We start from the raw sequence: 25,717 nt of genomic DNA on the forward strand, positions 1-25,717 counted from the left end.
GCGTGACATCACTGTTTTGTTCATTTCGAATGTGATTTTTTTTTTTCTGAAACTAAATTTTATTCAGCTCCAGTGGTAGAAGTCCCAACAAGAAGCTCTTCAAACTTCACCACTGTAATGTGAAAGTATCTTCGTGGTTCAATAACACCACAAGTACCTTTAGAACCTTTGAAGTCTTTAAAACAGATTTGATATGTTTGTCTTATTTTGAAAATGTTGAAATCTTAATTGAAATCTGATCTTTCAGCTGTGTTGACATTTAAATGTGGGTTATGTGTGTTAAAATGAACTGACTCAATCCAGATGTGATCTGTGTGTCTGCAGGTGTCAGGTCCGGTCTTCTTCAGCAGGTCCGTATCAGAGAAGTTGTTGCAGACTCACGTCTCTCCTCCTCTGGACGGCTGCACCTACCTGGGCCTGGACTCTGGAGCTCCGCCCCTGCAGGTACCTGTCTCCATCAGTCTGCCCTCTTTCTCTCTGATCACATGTTCATCCCAGTTCCCTGATTCGATCGCTTTAATTTCAGCTGTTTTCAGATTCAGCATCAGTTAAAAGTATCGGGTCTGTAGGTCTGAACCAAAAACAACTTTCTTCATTTTCTCTTCAAGGTCGATTGTTATTATTTCCCCTTTGAGTCTGTATCATGAATGATATTATATTCAGGGACAGGAGCAACAAACACATTTTAATTATGTTCCTATCGTCATTTCCTGAAAATCCCTGTGTGTAGGTACACAGAGTTTGTGTGTTATCCTGATGTCCAGGCAGACATTGGTGTCCTTTATTTTCATTGCAGTTTAAGAATAAAAACTTTTAGTGACATAAAACATGTTTTTTATAGAACCAGAGGATTTTATTAAAATATGAAATGGCTCTTGTTTTGAAGATTGTTGTTGCTGTCGTTCCTCAGATCTCGCTCTTCCTGGACGTGTTGAAGTGTCTCTGCTCAGATCTGACTCAGGATCAGTTTGTGAGTGAGGAGAGAGTCGGCTGCAGTTCAGCTGTTGGACCACAGGGGGCCACAGTGAGGGGGGGCAGGACGGAGCTGTGGAGGATCCTCAGAGGGACTCCACTCAGAGTGGGTGGGTGTCTCTGTCCTCTATTACATGTGGGTAAACTGGGACTCCATTGATTCCTATGAGGCTCTAATGCTGTACAAAAACAGTGCCCCCTTGTGGACAGTGGTGGCTCTGTTGGCAGTGAATATGATGGAGTCTCTGGATGAACAAAATCTGTGTTTGATTCATGAAGAGTCCGTCTTTTCTTTATTAACTCGACCACAAGCTGACTTTATTCAGCTGGTTTCAGTCTAGTGTCAGCTGTTTCCAGTCTAGTGTCAGCTGTTTCCAGTCTTGTATCAGTCTAGTGTCATCTGGTTTCAGTCTAGTGTCAGTCTAGTGTCAGCTGTTTCCAGTCTAGTGTCAGCTGTTTCCAGTCTTGTATCAGTCTAGTGCCATCTGGTTTCAATCCAGTGTCAGCTGGTTTCAGTCTAGTGTCAGCTGTTTCCAGTCTAGTTTCAGCTGTTTCCAGTCTAGTGTCAGCTGTTTCCAGTCTTGTATCAGTCTAGTGCCATCTGGTTTCAATCCAGTGTCAGCTGGTTTCAGTCTAGTGTCAGCTGTTTCCAGTCTTGTATCAGTCTAGTGCCATCTGGTTTCAATCCAGTGTCAGCTGGTTTCAGTCTAGTGTCAGCTGTTTCCAGTCTAGTGTCAGCTGTTTCCAGTCTTGTATCAGTCTAGTGCCATCTGGTTTCAATCCAGTGTCAGCTGGTTTCAGTCTAGTGTCAGCTGTTTCCAGTCTTGTATCAGTCTAGTGCCATCTGGTTTCAATCCAGTGTCAGCTGGTTTCAGTCTAGTGTCAGCTGGTTCCAGTCTAGTATCAGTCTAGTGTCATCTGGTTTCAGTCTAGTGTCAGCTGTTTCCAGTCTTGTATCAGTCTAATGCCATCTGGTTTCAATCCAGTGTCAGCTGGTTTCAGTCTAGTGTCAGCTGTTTCCAGTCTAGTATCAGCTGTTTCCAGTCTCTTGTCATCTGGTTTCAGTCTAGTGTCAGCTGGTTCCAGTCTAGTATCAGTCTAGTGTCATCTGGTTTCAGTCTAGTGTCAGCTGGTTCCAGTCTAGTATCAGTCTAGTGTCAGCTGGTTTCAGTCTAGTGTCAGCTGGTTTCAGTCTAGTATCAGTCTAGTGTCATCTGGTTTCAGTCTAGTGTCAGCTGGTTCCAGTCTTGTATCAGTCTATTGTGATCTGGTTTTAATCTAGTGTCAGCTGTTTCCAGTCTTGTATCAGTCTCTTGTCATCTGGTTTCAGTCTAGTGTCAGCTGGTTCCAGTCTGGTTTCAGTCTAGTGTCAGCTGGTGTCAGTCTAGTGTCAGCTGGTTCCAGTCTCTTGTCATCTGGTTTCAGTCTAGTGTCAGCTGGTTCCAGTCTGGTTTCAGTCTAGTGTCAGCTGGTTTCAGTCTAGTGTCAGCTGGTTTCAGTCTAGTGTCAGCTGGTGTCAGTTGATTCCAGTCTCTTGTCAGCTGGTTTCAGTCTAGTGTCAGCTGATTTCAGTCTAGTGTCAGCTGGTGTCAGTCTAGTGTCAGCTGGTTTCAGTCTAGTGTCAGCTGGTGTCAGTCTAGCATCAGCTGGTTTCAGTACTCCATGTCTGTTCTTGCCTCTCGTCCTCACAGTGTACGTCCCCGGCGGTCACTATGACTACCTGACTCTTTCTGGGAAGCAGCATGTGGACCGACTCACCTGTGACCGGACGAACAGAAACACTCTCTCTCACATCCAGGTGACTTCCTGTTCCTCAGCATCCTCATTAGAAATGTCCTCAATCAGGTCCTCTGTGACTTTCACTAACGCTGCCCGACTTCCTGTTTCCCGTCAGAGAGAGGGCGAGGTGAGTGAAGGAGCTCAGGTAATCAACAGTGTCATGGAGGGAGACGTTGCCGTGGCGACCGGAGCAGTAGTGCAGCACTGCCACCTACAGGTGAGGAGTTTCCCAGCGTCACTTCATGCAGCTTTAAGGTTTTTGTTCTAACAAGCGTCGTGACCTCTGACCTCTGTCCTCTGCACCAGGGGCCTCTGGTCGTCCCCTCAGGTTGTTTACTGTCGGGTCTCGAGTCGCCAACATCACAGAGCATTCGGCAGCTGAAACTGGCCGATGACATCATCATCCAGGGACATCGCATCGAGCTGGGGGAGTTGAAGCTGAATGTCTTCACAGTGATGGGAGCGCAGGACGACCTGGAGGTAAAAACACCTTCACTTCTCTCCGTTACTTCTGATGTGATGAAGAAATAAAGTTCAATAAAACAAACGTTCAACAAAATGTCTGTTTGAATGAAGCATGAACTCAAACATGAGCCTGAAAGTTCATGAGATGGTTAATGACAGGAGAGGAGAATTTATCTGGAGGTCCGACACATCTGTTAAACCAGCTGCACTTGACTAATGGCTCCTCTTCTTCAAAAGGAAATTCAATACATTTCAGTCTCATATCGAAGAGCATCATCACCTTCTAAAGACAGAGACCACAGGACTGAGACATGAAGATGTGATGTAAATCAGTCTGTTCCTTTACTTCCTCCTCTTCCTCCTCCTCCTCCTCCTCCTCTTCCTCCTCCTCCTCCTCCTCCTCCTCCTCAGGTCTCCTCTGATGACAGTAATGCCTCCTTCCTCAACCAGAGATGGAGTCTCTTCTACAGCAGGACAGGAATACAGTAAGACTTTTATTTTGAAATGTTTGATTGAGGAGCAGAACAGCTGATGTTCAGTTCACTGGTGCCTCCTCTCCTCTCCTCCTTTCTCCTCTCAGGCCGGAGGAGTTGTGGGTCAGAGGAGAACGGCGCTCCCTCCTGGAGGCTCGTCTCTTCCCGGTGCTCCACCCCAGAGGAGGTGCTGTGGGTCTGGAGGGAGGCGTCGGCTGGCTGCTGGGGGGAGGCGGCTGCCCGCGGAGGTGGAGGGAGGCGTGGAGGCTGTCGTTGAAGGAGGTGCTGTCACTCACCCAGCAGAATGCGGAGCTGCAGTGGAGGGAGGAGTTACTGTTCCTGGTGGGGAGGAGGAGAGTGATTGATGCCCTGATGAGTCAGACAGACGTCTGCCTGCTGCCTTGCTTCAGGGCGGCGGTGCTGGGAGGCCAGCAGGGGGCGCTGCTGGAGACACTGGACAACAGTGAGTCATGATTTATATAATAACTGGATTCTTCTTCTTCTTTGTTTCTTTAAAGATACAGAGTTACAGCCTGGAGCCTGGTATAATAGATTCTGGCATGTTAGCTTAGCTTGTTAGCCAGCTAATTACCCAGCAAAAGAATTAGCCTTGGGTTAGCCTACAACAAGATGCCCAGTTGTGCTAACGATGCTAACGGGGGCATATGTTTGCTGCAGTTATTAAACCGGCTTGCACCAAAGTCTCAGCTCCACACAGGCCCCTCCTCTTTGACCATTTTTGGATTAGCAGGGAGTTAGGGGCGGAGTCAGACACTGCCAAGATGGCGATGGTGCAGCTGAGTTTCAAAACCGCTCTTCAGAAACCTGTGGGTGACGTCCATCTTTATTTACAGCCTGTGACCAGGAGCTGTAAACATCACAGATGAATATGTTCGCTCTTTTTTCAGTTGCAGCAGGGAGCAGGGAGCAGGGGGCGGAGCCAGGTGCAGAGCTGGACGTGGCCGCGCGCTGTCTCTCGTGTATCGCTGATGTGCTGGTGTGTATGGCGGGGGGGAGGGGCGGTCTGAGGAGTGGACCTGCGGCTAACGAAGCCTGGAGCTCCGCCTACCTCCTGTTGGAGGAGGGTAACCTGAGGGGCGGAGTCCAGGCCCTCGCAATGCAGAGAGTTGATTGGCTCAGCAGGTGAGTGTCACTCTCTGGGCTTGATTCAGTGTTTTCCTTTTGGTCGTCAGATAAAGAGCTGTGTTTCCTGTGACCGCCCCCCACAGGCCAGACCTGCTGGTGCGGGCGGCGAGGCACTACGAGGGCGCCGGACAGGTGCTGCTGCGACAGGCTGTGATGTCATCACAGAGGTTCATCTCCATTGGTCAGGGTGAAGTTCCGCCCCTCGAGGAGTGGCAGGAAGTGGAGTGTCCGGCCAGACTGGACCTGGCAGGTGAGTCCAGGGGATGTTAGAAAAACAGTCACAATATCACAGAAGAAACAAAACAAAACAAAATATTCAGTTAGTTAATCGTGACTTGACAAAATATTAAAAATGCAAAAGAGTCAAAACTGAAAATGTTTCTAGTTCAATTTAGAAAAAACGGAAATTAACAGAAAACAAATAATATAAAAAAACAGATTAATCAGTTTTGAAGAGACGTGATCAAGAAGAATCAGATAATGGCAAAGCTAGAAGTTTTGTGAGAGGGAGAGTTAGCTTAGCTTAGCATAAAGACTGGGAACAAACATGAATGCACGGTTGCAGAGGTTGGAGAAATCATGTGTTTCAGGCGGGTGGAGTGACACACCTCCCATCGCCTTTGAGCACGGCGGCTCTGTGACCAACGCCGCCGTTAGGATTGATGGGAAGCGTCCCATCGGTGCCAGAGCCCGTCGCATCGCAGAGCCCCGCCTCCTGCTGGTCAGCTACGCCGGAGGGCGGGAGAGTGGGGTTTCCATGGAGACAGTGTGCAACAGCCTGGATGACCTGAGGGACTACTGTCAGCCGCACGCACCTGGTAGGAGACGGACTGTTTACTGTTTACTTTTTCTTCAAAGTGAAAGTCTTATCACTTCCTGTTATTATGTCACATACCGTAACAGTTGAAGTTTTCCCTCATAGCTCCACCCCCCACACCTGTTCCACCTGCTGTGTGTGTGTGTGTGCACGTGTTACAGGAGCCCTGCTGAAGGCGGTGTGTGTGTGCAGCGGCCTGGTTTCCCTCTCCTCCCAGCATTCTCTGGGGCATCAGCTGATGCAGAGGTGGGGGGGAGGGGTGGAGCTCCACAGCTGGTCAGTGCTGCCCACCGGATCTGGACTGGGTGAGAAACAACAACACATGACCAAAACACTGCAGGAGTTTTATTGTGAAAATATCAAAACAAACCTGTTAACTTGTGACCTTGTCCTGCAGGGACCAGCAGTATCCTGGCGGGGGCGCTGTTGGCTGCAGTCTACAGATGTACCGGACGAACCTACAACACAGACTCCCTCATCCACGCCATCCTGTACCTGGAGCAGATTCTCACCACAGGTCGGTCTGGACCTGCGTCTCTGAAAACCTGAAGGATCTGAGACTGATTTTAACTTCCTCATGAGGAACTGAAGCCAGTGTGCTGCCTCTCATCTTCTTCTTCTCCTCCTCGTTCTTCTTCTTCACCTTCCTCTTCTTCTCCTCTCCAGGTGGAGGCTGGCAGGACCAGGTGGGAGGTCTGGTGGGCGGAGTTAAGGTGGGTCGTTCCAGAGCGTCTCTGCCCCTGCAGGTAGAGGTGGAACGTCTCAGCCCTCCAGAGGACTTCCTGGTGTCTCTGGAGCAGCACCTCCTGCTGGTCTACACCGGAAAAACCCGCCTGGCTCGAAACCTCCTGCAGGTAAGTTTCAGTCTGTCTGTCTGTGTTTCCATGGAGACCAAACCGTCTAATAACAGGTCATGAAGAAGACGTTTGTTTAAATGGATGATTTGATGATATTCTAATTAACACTTTATCTAAACCTGATGATGATGATGATGATGTTGATGATGATGGCGGCGGCGGCGCTCTGTGTGCAGGATGTGGTTCGGAGCTGGTACAGCCGTCTGCCTTCGATGGTCCAGAACGCCCAGCAGCTGGTGGCGAACTCAGAGGAATGTTCCAGAGCGTGTTCAGAGGGTGAGACGTTCAACACCACAACGTTCATACAGGAGAATCAGCTGCACACAGTTAGATCAACACTGTGGACCAGGTCAACACACAACAGACACACAGCTTATCTTTCATAAAAACATGGAGGTTAGAACTTCAGTCTGTTCCAACACAGCTGTTAATGCTAACGTTAGCTACGTAACAATAGTAAAAACACACATATACAATAACATACTCCTGTAAACTCTGGAAATGCTGGAAAATAAAGAATAATTTATTCGTTTTTCAAGTTTTTGTAGTTCTCAGTGGAGCTCATGTGTCTCACTTAATTCAAACACCCGCCCCCCTTCTCTTCTTCTGTGGTGGTTCGACCAAATGAAAACACTCCCCAGACTTTTATTGATCATTAGATCCTCGTGATGAATGTGGATGTAACGTTTGTGATTAGAGCCTCCAGGTTTCACTCGGACGCTCAGCTGCGTGTAACAGGATTATTTTTATGATGTGGAGCTTTTAACAGCTGGAATCTCCTCCTCCGCCACTCAGACCACTTCCAGCTTCCATCCCCAGAGTCAGAGAAAATATGAACCATTTGTGTGAAATTTTGTCATAGTTGCTGTGAAGTCTTGAGTTGTGACAAAAAAAAAGTGTTTTGTGAAGTCACCCTGACCTTGACCTTTGACCTTTAGCCACCAAAATCTAATTAGTTTATCCTTTGAGTCCTAGTGACTGTTTGTGCAAAATGTGAAGTTCGTTCAGGGTGTTCCTGAGAGATCGTGTCCACGAGAACGAGACAGATGGACTGATGAGCTGAAAACAAAATGGCTGCCGCTCTGACTGTCGCTGGGTCCAGTCTATTGATGGATATATTAATATTCATGCAAATGTTTATATTACTACAGTATGTGTCTACAGAGTTGATCTAAACCAGGTTATTAAACCAGATCCATGTGAAGAATCACACCTGATACTCCACAGACAGATTTTCACACCTCAACAGTCATTTAACCCTCCTCTGGTCGAACCGACTGACTGTTTCAGTTCGTCATGTCCTACATTTCCCAGCAGCCCTTTCACCAAACCTCCCTCCCTGTGCCCAGGCTCTCTGTCCAGACTGGGTCGGTGTCTGGACCGCTCGTGGCAGCAGAAGAAGCTGATGGCTCCCGGCTGTGAACCGGCCTCCGTCAGAACCATGATGGAGGCTCTGAGGCCGCTGGTCCTGGGTCAGAGCCTGGCCGGGGCCGGAGGGGGGGGCTTCCTGTACCTGCTGACCCGGGAGCCTCGGCAGCGGCAGGCGGTGCTGCAGGTCCTCAACAACACGCCGGTACGTATCTCATTACTTTATTAGTGCTTTGAATTCTCAGTGAACCAGAAGCAGCTCGTTAAATCTTTATGATCTTATTAATAATAATAATAATAAAAATAATAATAATACAACAATCAACTAGTTACTAATGTCTCCTGTTCTACTTCAAACTAAAGTAGAAGTTAAATCAGAGTTTTATTCTTTTTTTAAATCAACCAACTGAAGACAAAAACACAAAGTGCCTCATTCTGACTCGTTAGTTACCGACATGGAAACTGTTTGTTTCAGGGTCTGGGAGACTTCAGTGTTCACTCAGTGGAGCTGGACATGGACGGCATCACAGTCCTACCCCCACCCTGAGGACATGACTGTCCCGTAGTCTTTTACAAACCCAGGACTCGTATGGCGACTCGAGACGACACAACATCCTGTTCGTCCCGACATCTGTAAAAACCCAGATGTGATCTCAGCAGCTCAGTCAGTGCGACCTTCAGGTTCTTGGTTTCCTCTCTAACCGAGATCCTCCTCACGGCCTCTGCTCTGATCTGCATCGTCAGCTGTGAGACCTGATGTAGACAGGTGTGTTTACCGCAGGTGGACTCATCTCAGAGATGATCCACAGAAACCTAAAGTGTCTGAATACTTCTGTCAATGGGATTTTTCAGTTTTTACTTTTTAATACATTTTCAAAAATCAGTAAAATTCAGTTTCCACTTTGTCTTGACGAGTTTAGATTGAGGAGAGAAAAAATGGATTGAAATGATTTTAGCATGAAAATGGTGACGGGGTATTTTCATATCAGCACATGTGAAAAAGGAATAAATTTAACAAATATCTGGAGTTTTAATTGAAACACTTGTTGTTTTGACTCTTTTCTTCCTCCTCAGACCTTTAATTATTCTTTAGATTAATTATTTAATATACAAAATGTCAAAATAATAAAAGATGTCGGACATTCAGAAAAAGAAAAAAGTAAATAATCACAGAGTAAGATTTTTGCAGTTTTTAAGCATTAGGCACCAAATGTTTTGCGTTCTTACTAAAAGTGAAATGAGTTAACATGAACTGATTAATTAACGATAAATTAACTCGTGAGTTCAGGGTTAATAAATGATACAAACCAGCTTTCCTTCCGCCTGACACAAGAAACTTTCTGATGACGGTGAAACCTGAAGATCAGCGACAGGAAGTTCCATCAGTATCAGTTTGTAAAAAAAGAAATGTTCAGGTTTATTTCCCAGCGACCACAGACAGCTGGTCTCTGATGCGTCCCAGTCCGTCCAGTATGGTGTCCAGAGACTCCCGGCTCAGCTCCACTGTCACCGTGGAAACCGACTCACCGCCTGCCGACGGACACGGATCCTCCATCTGAAACCAACACGTCACACACGTGACATTAACAGATCATGTGACAGACACACCTGATGATGTCTTAAAGCTGTTGTGTTCAAGCGACAGAACTGAAACGTGGTTCAGGTTCAGACTCACCTTGAGTTGGACCAGGCAGGTCGGGACCGACATACGACTGACTGAGTCTGAACCGGTCACCATGTCCACTCTCCAGTCCAGCTCCTTCAACTGAGGCAGAGAGACTACACACACACACACACACACACACCACACACACACACACACACACACACACACACACACACACACACACACACTTTAGAGCGTTACACACACACAGCAGTAGATAATGAAGGAATCTGAACTCTACTCACTCTGATCACCGACGGCTTCTGTCCTCCATGTTGGACTGAAACACAGAGGAAGTGATGTCATCACAGGCTGTAACTTGTTGTAATTGATTAAATCAAAGAATATTTCTGACAGATTAGGTTTTGTCAGATTTCATTCATTCATTTTGTATAAGGGTGTTATACAACTAGTTCTGTTCAGGGTCTGCAGCCTATCCCAGCATGCATCTGCTGAGGAAAATGGTTTTATGTTATTATGTTGTTTCATTTTTATCCACAGCTTCCAGAGAAAAAGAAATCATCTGCTGTGTATTATTATTTGGGGGATGTCTTTCTGTGTGTTGAGACTTGGTGGAAACCTTCTGGATGTCAGTGTCATGCTGTGAGGGAAACGGTCTGACAGGGTTCATTGTGAGTTTTAGGGGACCCACCTGTTCTCCAGCAGGATCTTGGTGATCAGGTTCTTCAGACTGGAGTGGAAGGAGTCGGGGAAGAGGGCGAGGATCTGCTCGGGAGAGCTGAGGTTGTAGAAGAGGACGTGATGAGACAGGACGTGGAGAGACTGGACCAGCTGGAGGGAGACAAACTGGTCACCTTCAAACTGGAAACTCTGGTTGTTCTCAAGTCCAACATCTCTGCATTTTATTCTAGTGCTTGGACTAAATTACATCCAAGGTGGGGAGGGTGGGACTGTTTATGAAAACTGTTAATACAAAACCTCTGTTCCCCCTTGTTTTTAGAAAATGACTTTTTGAGCTCACATCTTGACACATCTCTCCCACATGTTCCACAGGGATGCTGGAGACGTGTCTGTTACCTGTGCAGCCTGGGCTGCTGGGACGCTGAGTGTTGTTGCTGTGGTCTCGGCGAGCCGGCGACTCGGAGCTCTGTGACTCTGAACACAAACGTCTCTCACTGCATCTTTAGACGGAGCCTGAGGAAACACAACCAGCGCAGTCAGCTCAGGGTCAACTAGACAACACAAAAGGATCAAAACTCATGATATCTTTCATAACTGATGAATCATTTCAGCCATTTGTCCAGTACCACAGTTCTTAGGTCCTGTTCAACGATGACAAGGGTTTGTATTTTTTCTTTTTACTGAATGAGGAGCGTCATGAAATTTCTTAGAAGAGCAGGCAGAATACCACTACAACCACAAACATGGAAGCAGTTAAGTTACTAACTTAGTAGGTCATGGTTCAAAAATAAAGTGACTGACTGACTAACTAGTAAGTGACTAACAGACAGGCTAACAGAGTGACAGAGTAACAGGCTAATAACAGGCTAACAGACTAACAACAGACAAACATGGAAGCAGTTAAGTTACTAACTTAGTAGCTCATGGTTCAAAAATAAAGTGACTGACTGACTAACTAACTAGTAAGTGACTAGCAGACTAATAACAAGCTAACAGGCTAATAACAGGCTAGCAAACTAACAGGCTAACAGATGGACAGACTAACAGGCTACTAGCAGAGTTGCAAACTAACAGGCTAGCAGGCTAACAGGCTAATAACAGGCTAACAGAGTAACAGATGGACAGACTAACAGGCTAATAACCGGCTAGCAGACTAACAGAGTAACAGATGAACAGAATAACAGACTAATAACAGGCTAGCAGGCTAATAACAGGCTAGCAGACTAATAACCGGCTAGCAGACTAACAGGCTAATAACAGGCTAGCAGACTAACAGGCTAATAACAGGCTAGCAGACTAACAGGCTAATAACAGGCTAGCAGACTAACAGGCTAACAGACTAACAGAGTAACAGATGAACAGACCAACAGACTAAAAGCAGAGTTGCAAACTAACAGGCTAGCATGCTAACAGGCTAGCAGACTAACAGGCTAGTAACAGGCTAACAGATGAACAGATGAACAGACTAGCAGGCTAATAACAGGCTAACAGACTAATAACCGGCTAGCAGACTTACAGGCTAATAACAGGCTAACAGACTAATAACAGGCTAGCAGACTAGCAGGCTAATAACAGGCTAACAAACTAATAACAGGCTAGCAGACTAACAGAGTAACAGATGAACAGACTAACAGGCTACTAGCAGAGTTGCAAACTAATAGGCTAGCAGGCTAATGTAAAGTCCTGTGGGATACTCAGCAATGTGTTTAGAAAACAAAAGAAAACTAATATAATTAAGATGCGGTTTCACTTTATACGCTGAGGTTTTAAAACACCACATATCACGGATCGATACATCTATAATACATCTACAATACATACATGATCAATACCTTTAAAAGAAGCTGTAAGTTGGTGAAATCTTCGCTGGAAACAGGAGCAGCCATGTCTACATGTGACGTTCCTGTGAGTCATGTGACAGACAGATGCCGCTACTGCTCATGGGAAATGAAGTTAAGCCGAAAAACAACATAAAAAGAAGAACAAGAGAAAACGAGATGGAACATTATCAGAAGCAGAAGCAGTGACAGGACAGACAGACAGACAGACAGACAGACAGACAGACAGATAGACAGATAGATAGATACTTTATTTATTCCCTGGGGAAATTCATGAATATTAGACATATTTGAGCATATTCAGTAAAATAGTATTTGTGAAAACCACAGACTTCCAGGTTAAAATCTCCAACTTTACAGCAGAAACAAATATGTTAACAGCCTGATATAAAACGGTTTTGGTCGCAATAACTAGTTTCCTCGTTCATGACAACGACCGGTTTGAATTTTATGACGCATAATTCAGGGCTCGACCTTTTTTGCTTTTTGTTAATTTTAAAATGGCTTTCCACGTGTTTACAATGTTCTAGGACACTAGTCAAGCGTCCAGGACGATAACACACACACACACACACACACACACACACACACACACACACACACACACACACACACACACACACACACACACACACACAGATGTAAACAAAGTCATGTGATTTCTTGCAGCTTGGAGAAGAACTGAAAGTGAAAGTATTCAGCTGATGTCTCTGTTGTTCAGACGCCATTTTTAAAGGGCAGCGCAGCAGCAGGAAACTGTCGACTGAGGCTGGTGAGTGTTAAAACAACATTATTATTATTTTACTGTCAAAGTTTCTGAGTCAGTTTCTCTCTGAGGAGAGAAGAAGAGTCAGAGTGAACTTCTGTCCACATGAAGACACTGAGAGGAAAAGACGAAATAAGAAGCTGCGTGTGTGTGTGTGTGTGTGTGTGTGTGTGTGTGTGTGTGTGTGTGTTGTGTTTCCTGGTATTTCTGGGTGTGTCTCTTCAACATATTGTCTGAACTCTTGTGTGTGTTTTATCTCAGTCAGTTTTAGTGGTTTCTCTGTCAGACTGGCTGAAGTCCTGAAGATGAGTGTTTGTGTGGAGGACAGAGGAGAGTCTCCAGGACCCAGCTGTCTGTCTATGAGGAGTGACTGGTATAAAGACGAACCTCCAGGTTTCAATAATGAACCTGGACCCTCAGACTCACAGTAAGAGACCTTTAAACTCTAACAGTGTTTAGTGCAGAGCTGCTGCAGTAAAACTCACTTCCTGTAACAGCTGCTGTTGTGACGCAGATAATAACTTCAGTGTATTCATACTGACTGCTGAGGTCGCTGGTTTCCTGAGAAAATATACAAACAAAGAATATTCTGACTTTTTACTTTCCATATTGAACTGTTTATATATATATATATATATATATATATATATATATATATATTAACTATCATCTCTGCTAACTTACACAGAGCAAAGTGAATAAAGAACTACAGTTTAATGGGCCAGTTCTATTTCATGTATAGTTTACAAATTATCATTATTAATATATCCTCTGTTTACTCCTTGATTCTTGTAAGTGTGGCACAGGCCACATGTGGTGGTGTCTCCAGATGGATTCTGGTGGGACAGTCCAAGTTAAAACTCCAAGGCTGATTTTTATTCCCACTCTATCCTTGAATATTAAGAAATACACACATTAATAAGGTTTTGTGTGTGTCTGATATTAACAAAGTAAAGAAACAATATTTTGGTTTTGGGACGGTCAAAATAGTTTTCCGGGGAGCCCTAAATCTGTCATTAGAGAATTGATCAGTGATCGATGTGATGTGATTAAAAACATGTTTGTATTTGCAGAGGTCAGAACCACAGACTGAGAGCAGAGTCTCCAGGATCCATCTGTCTGTCTATGAAGAGTGACTGGTCCAAAGACGAACCTCCAGTCTTCAGTGATGAATCTGGACCCACAGACTCACAGTAAGAGATGGTTTCTACTGTAAACTGAGCTGAAGATGATTCAGTTACAGAAATATTTGAAGGAAACATAAACATAGATATAATAAATAGATTTATAAAGCAGAGCGTTCTCATGTTACTGTTTCATCAACCTGAAAGTTGGTGCATGAACACGAGCCTGAACGCCATTGAAATGCAACTTTATAAAGGTACTCCACAGCCTGAAAGTCACTCCACATCTGTTGAATCTGATTCTAAGTAACTACTAAATAAATCAGTGAAAGTCTGACAGTCAAAGAGATCGGTTTTCAGGAGGAGATGTTTATAATAACGGATCATTAAGACCATTGGGAGACAAAGTAATAAGGAAATGAATCCAAAGTGTCTTCACATCGAAGGAGCTGTTTTTGATGTGTTACCAATCGAGCACTGAGCTCAGCGTTTGCTTCAGTTGTAGGTTAACAAATAAACACAAACAGAAACCAAAACACTTTTCATTCATTGTCCTTCAAGGTCTCAACAAGCAGCAGATTGCCGCTCTCCGCTCGTCTTCCTCTACTTTGTCTCTGTCTCGTCTACTCTGGTGTCTTCCCTCAGGACGGTCCATATTATTTATTTATCATCTGAAGTGGGGGTCATAGTCAGTGTTGGATCGGTGACTACTTAGGACTTCATAGGTGATGGTAGATAGAGTGGCGTTCGCCTTGGGGTGTCGTCAGAACACGGAGGACACTCAGATTCAGTTAACTCTTTACTGACTTGGTTTGTAACACAACAGTATATTTCTGCAACCATTCAGGCTTACAGGTGAGAGGTGAACACTGTGTGGTCTAAGGCAAGAACAAATATAAGGAAGACAAATATTAGAAAAATTCAAACCACATATAATCAAATGACACTGCTTGTTACTCAGAATACAAATGAAAATTACTAGCATGTGGTCGCCATTGCACATGTACTTAATCAATAACTAACAGAAGAAACAGTAAAGTCCTGATAACCCAATTGTATACATGGAAGAAGGAAGAAATTACACACTAACAACTTTCCATATTACACAGAATAACCAACATTATTTCAACCTACGACCTCTACTGGAACTGGCAGCATAAAAGCAAACCACATGGTCAGTACACTAGCTTAGCCTCTGTACAACAATACAAACAAATCACCAACAGGCAGCGAAAGGCTGTAGAACCATCCGCTCAGTCAGAAACATCTGGTTTAATCAGTGTGTCAGAGACGCACACAACTCACACCACTTAGATGCCAGATTGTCTTTCCAGTAAGAAGTCCCTCTTACCGCACCAAATTACACGCTCCATGAGCTTAATTATGCAACTGCCCACCTTTGCCACAAGATGGCGTCTGTGCAACAGTTTCCTGCCTTTCCAACAGTCAGTGTATGTAGCTGTTGTAGATTTAGGTTGGCGCGTTCAGTCCAGTTTGGAGAAGCAGCCAGGAGCCATGTACTGCTGTGGATGATGACAGCAGAAATAATGCATTTTAGCAACTTAAAAAACACCCATCTGATTAACCATGAAGTTCACAGCATGAGTGCAACTGTACGTAGGACCGGGGTTCAACAGCTGAGAGAATGTGGCGCCAAAAGTAATGTCCGTTTGAGGGCAAGATAAAATGGTGAAAAATATTCAAATTAAAACCAACGCTTAAAATAATATTGGTTTTTTAGGTGGGCATTTTTTCGGTGACTAAACTTCATTTTTGCTGCTGTCCCTGTTTACGTCAGTACATCACTCAGCTTCTGTGCCTCCTGCCTGTTCAGTGGGAACACACCAACCTTAATCCACTGTAGTTAATACTCTGACTATGAATCAGAACCTATGACAATTCCACTGCAGATATTCTGAGCCATCACTTTAAGACCCGCCTGATTAAGGTTGGCAACCAATCATAACACAGATGTCGACCTGTGACTGTGACATGTTAGTGATAAAGAAATGTCTTCACAGACTGAAGAGGAGGAGCCATGTCTCTGTGTCCTGCTGTGCTCTGTGTCAGGACGTCCTGAAGGATCCAGTCTCTACCAGCTGTGGACACTGGTTCTGCAGACAGTGCTTCACCTCATACTGGGACCAGTCTGGTTCTTCAGGAGACTCCTCCTGTCCCCAGTGTGGAAAAAGACCCAGAACAAGACCTGGACTGCAGACAGCCAGTCAGACCAGCACTGAACAAAGTGAGACTGCACATCTGTATGATGATGTCATCATTCTGAGACCAGGACCTGTTGTTTTATACAGAGTCATTTGTTACATCACACAGCATCGACATTTAAGATGATTATAAATACCACAACATTAAAAACCTTTTCTTTGTTTGTCTTTAGTTTTTCTGCAGCTGATGAAAATAATCATCAGATTCTCAGATTCTGTTTCTTCAGTCTGACGTTGTCTCTTCTCTTTCAGCAGATAGTGGTCTGCAGGAGGTTTTACATCAACATAAGATCAGTCTGAGGAGCAGATGTGAACATGTGACTGAAGGAACTGATGGAACAGGAAGTGGAACCCTCCTCAACAGGATCTACACTGAGCTCCACATCACAGAGGGACAGAGTGAAGAGGTTAATACCCAACATGAGGTGAGGCAGCTGGAGACAACTTCCAAGAAGAACACCCTCCATGACGCTCCAATCAGGTGCCACGACATCTTTAAAGCCTTACCTCTCCGACAGAGACACAACATCTCTAAAGCCTTACCTGACCAACAGAGAGAAGACGTCTTTAAAGCCTCACCTGACCAACAGAGAGAAGACGTCTTTGAAGCCTCACCTGTCCAACAGAGAGAAGACGTCTTTAAAGTCTTACCTGTCCGAAAGAGAATCGACATCTTTGAAGCCTTACCTGTCCAACAGAGACGCCGCATCTCTAAAGCCTTACCTGTCCGACAGAGACGCCGCATCTCTAAAGCCTTACCTGTCCGACAGAGACGCCGCATCTCTAAAGCCTTACCTGTCCGACAGAGACACGACATCTTTGAAGCCTTACCTGAACAGCAGAGAGAAGACATCTTTAAAGTCTTACCTGAACAACAGAGAGAAGACATCTTTAAAGTCTTACCTGAACAACAGAGAGAAGACATCTTTAAAGTCTTACCTGACCAACAGAGACGCTGTATCTCTAAAGTCTTACCTGTCCGACAGAGACGCCGCATCTCTAGAGCCTTACCTGTCCGACGGAGACACAACATCTCTAAAGCCTTACCTGTCCAACAGAGAGAAGACGTCTTTAAAGCCTCAGCTGACCAGCAGAGACCCATCAGAGTGGTTCTGACCAACGGCGTCGCTGGCGTTGGAAAAACCTTCTCGGTGCAGAAGTTCTCTCTGGACTGGGCAGAGGGCTTGGAGAACCAAGATGTCCGTCTGCTGGTTCTGCTTTCGTTCAGGGAGCTGAACCTGATCAGAGATCAGCAGTACAGTCTTCTCAGGCTGCTCCATGTTTTCCATCCAACATTACAGAAGGTCACAGCAGAGCAGCTCGCTGTCTGTAAAGTTCTGTTCATCTTTGACGGCCTGGATGAAAGCAGACTGTCACTGGATTTCAACAACAGGAAGTCTGTGTCTGATGTCACACAGGAGTCATCAGTCAACGTGCTGCTGACAAACCTCATCAGGGGGAATCTGCTTCCCTCGGCTCTCGTCTGGATAACTTCCAGACCTGCGGCGGCCAATCAGATCCCTCCTACATGTGTGGACAGGGTAACAGAAGTACATGGCTTCGCTGACGCCCAGAAGGAGGAGTACTTCAGGAGGAGATCCAGTGATGAAGAGCTGTCCAGCAGAATCATCTCACACATCAAGACGTCCAGGAGCCTCCACATCATGTGTCAAGTCCCAGTCTTCTGCTGGATCACTGCTACAGTTCTGGAGCACATGTTGACCACAGACCAGAGAGGAGAGCTGCCCCAGACCCTGACTGACCTGTTCTCACACTTCCTGCTGGTTCAGACACAGAGGAAGAACAACAAGTACCATGAGGGACGTGAGACGAGTCCACAGGAGCTGACGGAGGCTGACGGGGAAGTTCTTCTGAAGCTGGGGAGGCTGGCGTTTGAACATCTGGAGAAAGGAAACATCATGTTCTACCAAGAAGACCTGGAGCAGTGTGGCCTTGATGTCACAGAGGCCTCGGTGTACTCAGGACTTTGTACTGAGATCTTCAGAAGAGAGAGTGTGATCTTCCAGAAAACAGTCTACTGCTTTGTTCATCTGAGCGTTCAGGAGTTTCTGGCTGCAGTCTACATGTTCCACTGTTACACCAACAGGAAGAGAAAGGTCCTGGAGAACTTCCTGAGGAAACAACATGTTGATTTAACCCTGGATGTCCTCCTGAGGAGAGCCATGGAGAAATCCTTCAGAAGTGAAAATGGTCACCTGGACCTGTTTGTTCGCTTCCTTCATGGCCTCTCTCTGGAGTCCAACCAGAGACTCTTAGGAGGTCTGCTGGGTCAGACAGAGAACAGTCCAGAAACCATCCAGAGAGCCATCAACAACCTGAAGGAGATGAAGAGTTATTTTATCTCTCCTGACAGAAGCATCAACCTCTTCTACTGTCTGATGGAGATGAAGGATCACTCAGTTCATCAGGAGATCCAAGAGTTCCTGAAGTCAAAGAACAGATCAGAGGAGAAACTCTCTGACATCAACTGCTCAGCTCTGGCCTACATGCTGCAGATGTCAGAGGAGGTTCTGGATGAGTTGGACCTGAAGAAGTTCAACACATCAGGGGAGGGACGACGGAGACTGATCCCAGCTGTGAGGAACTGCAGGAAGGCTGAGTGAGTCCAGACATGATCATTATAGTTATTGATCAGTAGATCAGATCAGTAGTTTAGTCAACTTCATGTAAACACGGTATATACCTGTATATAACAGTAAATGCTGTGAGGGCCAAAATGTAGAGTTTCCCTTGGTTGTAATAAGTTAATAAAAGGTTCTTTTGTTAAATTGTAATTAATTGTTAGATGATACATTTATTTTTTAATGTTCTATCTATGTTTACTCTGTGGCTCTCGTGTGGAGACATCACATACTGTAATAGGGGGGAGATCCATGATTTTGCTGAGCTTCTTTAATGCCAGTTGTCTAGGTTGCCCATAACGTTCATCAAGAGCTGCAATGGCTTGGGTGAGAAGCACAGGAGAAAGAAACAAGAGGCTGAGTAGGGTTTTCAGCTGGAGGATTCAAAGGCTGAACACATGGACTTCATGGGTGGCCCTTTGGTAGAGCTGAAGAAAAGCTAGAAGTTAGCAGGTCTCATGGAGAGAGGATTGCCTAGGCAGACCAGGTGAACGAACTGCAGCATCAAGGATTGACATGTTACGGAAATGGGCATTGGAAAGGCAACAGCAACAGGGTGATGGACAGGACTATGACTAGTGTTGTGGTGATTTAACACTTGGAAATTGAACAGCTTGCTGTTCTACTTGAGGAATTGCCGGTAGGTTGCGTGCAGGGTCTCTCTTCCCTGTAGACGACTCACATTTGGATGAATATTTAGAGGAGGAATGAAGGGAAGAGGATCTATCCATGAGACGCTGAATACCTCTCATTATCACTAAAACTTCCTTCATGATTTCAACCTGAATATTCAGCACAGGATCAGCCAAATCAGTTGTGTCATCTTCCCTTTGACTGTCAGGTTCATGTCTCCTGTGTTCGACTTGTGTCTGTTGTATGATGATACGTGCATTCTGCTTGACATGTATCACCTCTAGCTTCAGGATATTGAACTTAATAATCTTCTAGATGAGGGGTGGAGTTTCACTTAATAACTGTGAATCCATGACAATAGTAGGATCCGGCTCCAAGGTGACGTGACATAATTTTCCCTCCTTTATCTGCAAAACTAAGATTCCCATTCATCCAAGCTCTGCAGGTCTGAGACAGTGAGAATTATTGTTGCGTGTCAAACACAATAAGAGAAGATGATCTGAACCACAGATGTGAAGAGCAGATCATTAGCAGAACATTATCTTGTTTTCTCATCATATACATTGAGTGTATTTTTTACTACAAATTGTCTGATTTGATTCTAACAGATTTTATATTTTCTCTATTACAGACTTGATTATTGTGGGCTCTTAGAGACTCACTGTGAAGTCGTGGCCTCAGCTCTGAAGTCCAACCCCTCCCACCTGAGAGACCTGGACCTGAGTCACAACCCTAACCTACAGGATTCAGGAGTGAGGATCCTGTCTGCTGGACTGGAGAGTCCAAACTGTCGACTGGAGACTCTGAGGTCAGTTCACTGACGGGAGCTGTTGTAATCTTTTGCATATATTAATGCAAGTATACTATATATTTTAAGTGGTTCTTACATCCTTTTAACAGTATTCAATTATTTATGTCATTATTATTATTGTTATAACATTACATTATTATTACTATTATTATTATTATTATTATTATTATTAGCCATATTATCATTGTAACTTCTCTTTCTAGTCTTATTGACGGGATTGCTGAAAAAAAGCAATCCCACAATATTTGTCAGTTCACAAAATTTTCCTCAGCCAACTTTTTTGACGTGCCACTAGTCCCGCGCCGTTTGTCGCTGAAACTCCGTTCAAATGTCAAAACGTGCACCTCAATGAGGACATTACGGACATTACTTTTCTCAGCGCTATGTCTCCTAATTTCCGAAATAACAAACATATTGTCAGCTTTTCTCCTATGAAAATGAAAGGAGAGAATGTTAAAATCCTCAGAACTTTTTGAGCTACTTCAGCATACTTTCAGGTAGAGACGTCATTTAAACTTTAAATGGGTCCCAAGACGTTCAGCTGTCTTATGTGTATTTGGCTTTTTGATATCTTTTATAGTTTTTGATTCGCAGTTTAAGTTTTATGCTTTTTCTGACAGTTTTTGAGTTTATAATGGGAGTCTATGGGAGGAGGTTGGAGTGGATGACATCACAGCTAGAGTGGGAGAAGGGCTGAAACTGCTTTAAGACATTTTGTTTGACTTGTCCTCACAGCCAACAACTTCACTCTTCACACATCATTTTTTCCCAGAACGTAGGCAATTTATCTTCTTTCAGACAACGTGTCTACCAAAGCACAGACACTCGCACAATTTGAACTATGCCCTTCAAAGGGGCAGCAGTACCATCCATCTGCCCCATTTCTCTCATGCTGGTTCAAATCAGCTGATTAGAGACTCCTCTGATGTCTGTGGTGTTTATCAACCACTTTACTGACTTTTCTGCCAAAGTCCCGCTACATGCTGCTCCAACACTGAATACAAGACAATGATTTACACACATTTCAACAGTTTTCACTGGAAATATGTTTCATTACAGTGTTAGTCCTGAAACATTGGACAATTAATTTCCCTCTGTTATTCTAACTGACACACAAACAGACAGGCCGACTGTTGGACGGAGTTAGTTGTAGCTCTGTCTTTAGCAGCCAGCGACACAGTTTAGCTTCAGCTTGGGCAGAAGCTCCCACTGCAGTTTCTCCAGAAACTGCATTGTGTAGGTATTATCTTCTTATTGTTATTAGTTTTATTTTTAGTCTTATTGTTAATATACATCTTCATGTGGAACCTTCATTGTGCTTTGTACACTTCCCCCTCTCTCTCTCTCATCAATGATTTTCATCTATATATTTCACTCTTCACACAGCTTGAGTTTCTGCAAGTTGTCAAAGATCAGCTGTGATTTTCTGGCCTCGGTTCTGAAGTCCAACCCCTCCCATCTGAGACACCTAGACCTGAGAGGAAACAACCTGCAGGATTCAGACATGAAGGATCTGTATGATCTTGTGGAGAGTCCAGACTGTAGACTGGAGACTCTGAGGTCAGTAGAGGGATGGAGTCAGTGCATGCTACTTTCAGCAGTGTTGTACTAAACACAGTATCAGAGCAAAGATGTCTCAGTGGAGTCAGACAGTCTGATGTCAGAGGGCTCTGATAGGAAAAGACACAGATGGAGTATAAGGTTTCAGGAGGTCAGACAGGTATGGGAGAGAGAGTCCATGTAGAACTTTGTACATCATTAAAAGCACCTTAAAGTCTGATCTGATGTGGACAGGAAGCCAGTGAAGGGAAGATAAAACTGGTCAAATTTTCTGGGTGTAGTTGAAATTGTAGCTGTGTTAATGTGTAAAGCTGCTAACTGTTGTCTGTCTGCTTCTCTCCACAGATGGAGAAACTATAGGAATGATATTGAAGAGGACGGTGTGTATGTGTGTGTGCGTGTGTGTATGTGAAGCAGTGATGACTCTGCAGTCTAAACTGATCTGAGTCACACACACAATCCAGTCCACCATCCCCCCTGTGTGACTCCCCCCATGAAAATCAAGTGTTAATATGTACATATGATGTTTTTATATATTAAAAACCAATCCCAGCTGACATTGGGCGAGGGCGGGGTTCACTCTGGACAGGTCGATTAAACATATGATGAGTGAAATAATCATCAACACCATGACTGAGTGTTTCTACCTTGAACTGCAGTGAACCAATGACAGTCTCATAACAACAGACTCAGGCAGCCAGAGTGTCATACGTCACAAACCTAAGGAACCAATCCTGTCAGCTTGTGGGGACGGGGGGGCGGGGTTAAATAAATGTAAAAAAGTAAGTAAGTAAAGATGTATTTATACAGCAACATTCACAGATAAAAAAGTGCTTTACATCAGAAAATATACAAAAGTTCAAGAAAACAAAATGTATTCTTACCTGCTGTTTGGCGTGTTCATATTTATACTGTACACAGCTGACCTGCACCTTGTACACGTTTATATCCAGGTGTTTATTAAGTATATTATGTCTAATACCAGAACTCTCCTTCTTCCTCCTTCATTGTAATTTATTCATCTCTGTAAGTAGAGTATGTGCATTCCTATACTGTTTGCACTGAGACAGTTGGGCAATAAAGTTGAAAGTAATCTAAAAATTATTTTAAAAATAAATCACAGTTCATATCTAATCCTGACAGATTTTAATTGAACTGAATCAGAAACACTTTTATACTTCAGCAGTTGAAAATGTTTCCAAGTTCTTTTTCATATTTTTTTTTTCTTTTTTTCTGTCTGAGATATGAGACATGAGACACACTGTATGGAAATATCTGTTTGATGCTGAATGTCAATAAAAAAAAAAGGTAAAAGAAAATGTCTCCAGGTTTTAGTTCAGAGATTTCCGACAGTCACCTGAAGGCAGCAGTGTTCATTGCTCCTGGACCTGAACAGTTCTGTAAGTGCAGAAGTGATGAGTCCCTCTGCTGGTCTCGTTATAGCTGACACCTGGTGGTGATGGAGAGAACTGTAGTCTGGTTTCGCATTTAATTTTTAATGGTACTGATTTTAAACACATGCAAACTAGTTTTTCTTGTTTGTAATTAAAGAGAGAGAGAGGGGGAAAAACTGAGCATCCTGAATGACAGGCACACAGAGAAAACCGGTAAACACAGTCCATTGGGATTCCTCCCAACATGCTTGATGGTCAGTTTGAGTGTTGGACATTTATTTTCAAACACAACAAACGTCGACTTTCAAACCAACTCAAATACAACTAAATTTCCCTCCTCATGGCTGTTTCCTCCAACATCCAGCCCAGTTACAGGAAATATGGTCACAATCTCTCCTTTCTGAGTTACCGAATTAGAAGATGGCCCGAAATGTTTTTGCAGAACATTATGATGTCACAGGGAAGTTGACCTCTGACCTTTTGTCTATAATATGTCATAACTTCTGATTATCTTGTTAGATATTTGAGTTAAATTGCGTCACAATTAGTGTATGAATTAGTGAGTTATGGCCAAAAATGTGTTTTGTGAGGTCACAGTCACCCTTGGCCGGGTGCCCTGGGGGACTTGAGTAGAAATGTCCCTCTGTGATGGTCGGATTGGGGATGTATGCGTTTTATATTTTGCACCATGTTGCTGTTGAGTTTCTGAGGCACTAGACGTGGAATCGACTGGTTAACAAACATAGTTAGTTCTGACCAAATAATCTGGTTGGACGCCACATTAACAGTCGTTATCTATCTTAGATTGTAACAAACTTCGCAAAGATGATATTGCTGAAATAATCATTAGAAATTTTGTTTTATAGTTCTATGTTTTCAAGCGGATGAATATCTGCCCTTGTTGGACGTGCCGCGCCTGATATCAGTTGTAGCAGCAAGTGTTTGTGGGAAAAGCTATCACAACTAGCTAAAGAACGGAAGCTAGCAGCAGCCAAAAGCCTAACGGGGCCGCCAAAAGACAGAGAAAAAGAGAAAAGGAAGAAACACAAGCGACAATAAAGATGTCTCCAGTATCAGTAGCTCTTTCAAAAAGCAAAAGACGAAGAGTGGGTTTGAACAGCTACATCGATTCCCACGGAGGATGTCGAGCTAGCTAACGGCGATGATCGCGCGGAAGCGTTGCCGTCTATCAGCTATGAAGACCCTCAGGTAGGTGCCGGAGAAAAAGCTGCCACAGACGGGGGGCAGGGGGGGGCACCTGACGGAACAAGCTAGTGACGCTCATTTACAGGGGCAGAAGACCCTGCGTTACCGGGGTCGATTACAAAATTTGAGGCAATTGTGATGAAAGGGGGTTTCAGCCAACGGGCCGCCATGTATCCAGCCTGACGGAGGGGGGATGAGTTTGGCGCCAAGACACGCTCTCTAACTGACGAGACGCCTTTACAACGCTGAAACTGCTCCATGGGAATAATTATATCTTCACCATCCACCGGGGCAGTTTATAGCTTTGATCAATAAGTTCTATCAGAGCGTTGCGACGCATTTGTTGCCTGGAAACATCCGGAGAGAATAACGGAGCGCGAGGTGAGTGATGTGCACAGAAAGTTCATGCTTTCACTTACATGTTATGGAAGATCGGTCCAAAGCGTCTGGTTTGACGTCCGCGTCATGACGTCAAATTAACACGTATGAAGACAACATTAAAATGCTGTGTTAACACGCTTAATCTTTAAGACCTTTTAGACTTTAATTATTTCAAGACAGAAACAATTCCCCATTCATCCTACCTATGACTTGAGGTGAGGAATATTGACATTATTCTTCTTATTATTATTATTATTATTATTAATAATAATAATAATAATAACCACATATTTATATATTGACATTATTAATATCTGCACTTTTAAAGGCTACTACTTGTTGAGAAATATTTCATTTCATGTGGTATGTTTGTCTAAGTGCCACTAGATGTCAGTATTAGAGCACAACTGGACTGTTGAATCTTGAGCAGATGGAGGAGGAAAGAGAATTTGGGTTCAGTAAGTCTTTAATTTATATGTAAACTGTTTTAAAGGGGACCTATTATGCAAAATGCACTTTTCCATGGTTTTCTATCAGTAGTATGTGTCCCTGGCGTGTCTACGGACCCCCCAAACATGAGAAAAGTCCATCCTCTCCGTCTTTTGCTTTCTCCACCTTTCAAGAAATGTGTGCTCAAACGAGCGAAATGGAGATTCGCCCCTGGTGACGTCAAGAAGGGCGATGCCCCTCCCCCCGGATGGGTGACGCTCCCCGAGCTAGGTGTGTGTTCCGCCCTCTGAGTCCGTGTTGCAGACGGTATCGTTACTTCCCTCGCGAACACCGGCTTTCGGTAGAACAATGTCGAAGGTACAGCGAAACACAGTAGTTGCTTTGTTGTTGGCTGCACAAACCAACACAGATTTTTTAATCCCTACGCCCGAGGATCTGAAGACCCAGTGGATTAATTTTATTTTTGATGGAAATGTTCCCGCTCCAACTCCGAAAGTGTTGTACG

General features: G+C 44.3%; 3 protein-coding genes across 4 annotated transcripts in view; 2 read left to right on the plus strand and 1 right to left on the minus strand.

The window, feature by feature from the left end:
* Window positions 1-8,917, plus strand: part of LOC130175869 (L-fucose kinase) — a 14,802-nt gene extending 5,885 nt beyond the window's left edge. The window contains exons 8-23 of the mRNA XM_056386482.1: window positions 325-444; window positions 911-1,082; window positions 2,664-2,770; window positions 2,867-2,968; window positions 3,058-3,231; window positions 3,628-3,701; window positions 3,797-4,152; window positions 4,598-4,832; window positions 4,919-5,085; window positions 5,426-5,653; window positions 5,814-5,957; window positions 6,050-6,169; window positions 6,319-6,506; window positions 6,686-6,785; window positions 7,859-8,082; window positions 8,353-8,917. Coding sequence (XP_056242457.1) covers window positions 325-444; window positions 911-1,082; window positions 2,664-2,770; window positions 2,867-2,968; window positions 3,058-3,231; window positions 3,628-3,701; window positions 3,797-4,152; window positions 4,598-4,832; window positions 4,919-5,085; window positions 5,426-5,653; window positions 5,814-5,957; window positions 6,050-6,169; window positions 6,319-6,506; window positions 6,686-6,785; window positions 7,859-8,082; window positions 8,353-8,424 — 2,583 coding nt within the window. The 3' untranslated portion in view covers window positions 8,425-8,917. The remainder of the gene's footprint in view (window positions 1-324; window positions 445-910; window positions 1,083-2,663; window positions 2,771-2,866; window positions 2,969-3,057; window positions 3,232-3,627; window positions 3,702-3,796; window positions 4,153-4,597; window positions 4,833-4,918; window positions 5,086-5,425; window positions 5,654-5,813; window positions 5,958-6,049; window positions 6,170-6,318; window positions 6,507-6,685; window positions 6,786-7,858; window positions 8,083-8,352) is intronic.
* A 3-nt stretch (window positions 8,918-8,920) lies between these two features.
* commd9 (COMM domain containing 9) lies at window positions 8,921-12,153 on the minus strand. The gene is made up of 6 exons (XM_056386485.1): window positions 12,018-12,153; window positions 10,582-10,698; window positions 10,196-10,335; window positions 9,789-9,823; window positions 9,553-9,656; window positions 8,921-9,432 (listed from the first exon to the last, which is right to left on the minus strand). The coding sequence occupies exons 1-6, from the start codon at window positions 12,069-12,071 to the stop codon at window positions 9,295-9,297; spliced, it is 588 nt and encodes a 195-aa protein (XP_056242460.1). The 5' UTR covers window positions 12,072-12,153; the 3' UTR covers window positions 8,921-9,294.
* A 490-nt stretch (window positions 12,154-12,643) lies between these two features.
* Window positions 12,644-23,100, plus strand: LOC130175953 (protein NLRC3-like). 2 transcript variants are annotated; one of them, XM_056386685.1, is made up of 8 exons: window positions 12,644-12,795; window positions 13,051-13,216; window positions 13,863-13,982; window positions 15,935-16,158; window positions 16,388-18,755; window positions 20,042-20,218; window positions 21,608-21,781; window positions 22,127-23,100. In XM_056386685.1, exons 2-8 carry the CDS (start codon window positions 13,095-13,097, stop codon window positions 22,191-22,193), a joined length of 3,252 nt encoding a protein of 1,083 aa, XP_056242660.1. In that variant the 5' UTR covers window positions 12,644-12,795; window positions 13,051-13,094; the 3' UTR covers window positions 22,194-23,100. The 2 variants fall into 2 exon arrangements, with proteins under 2 accessions (XP_056242660.1, XP_056242661.1); XM_056386686.1 differs by having other exon boundaries at window positions 16,391-18,755.
* The last annotated feature ends 2,617 nt before the right edge of the window (window positions 23,101-25,717 follow it).

The sequence above is a fragment of the Seriola aureovittata genome, chromosome 10 (genome assembly GCF_021018895.1).
Source record: "Seriola aureovittata isolate HTS-2021-v1 ecotype China chromosome 10, ASM2101889v1, whole genome shotgun sequence".
NCBI lineage: Eukaryota > Metazoa > Chordata > Actinopteri > Carangiformes > Carangidae > Seriola > Seriola aureovittata.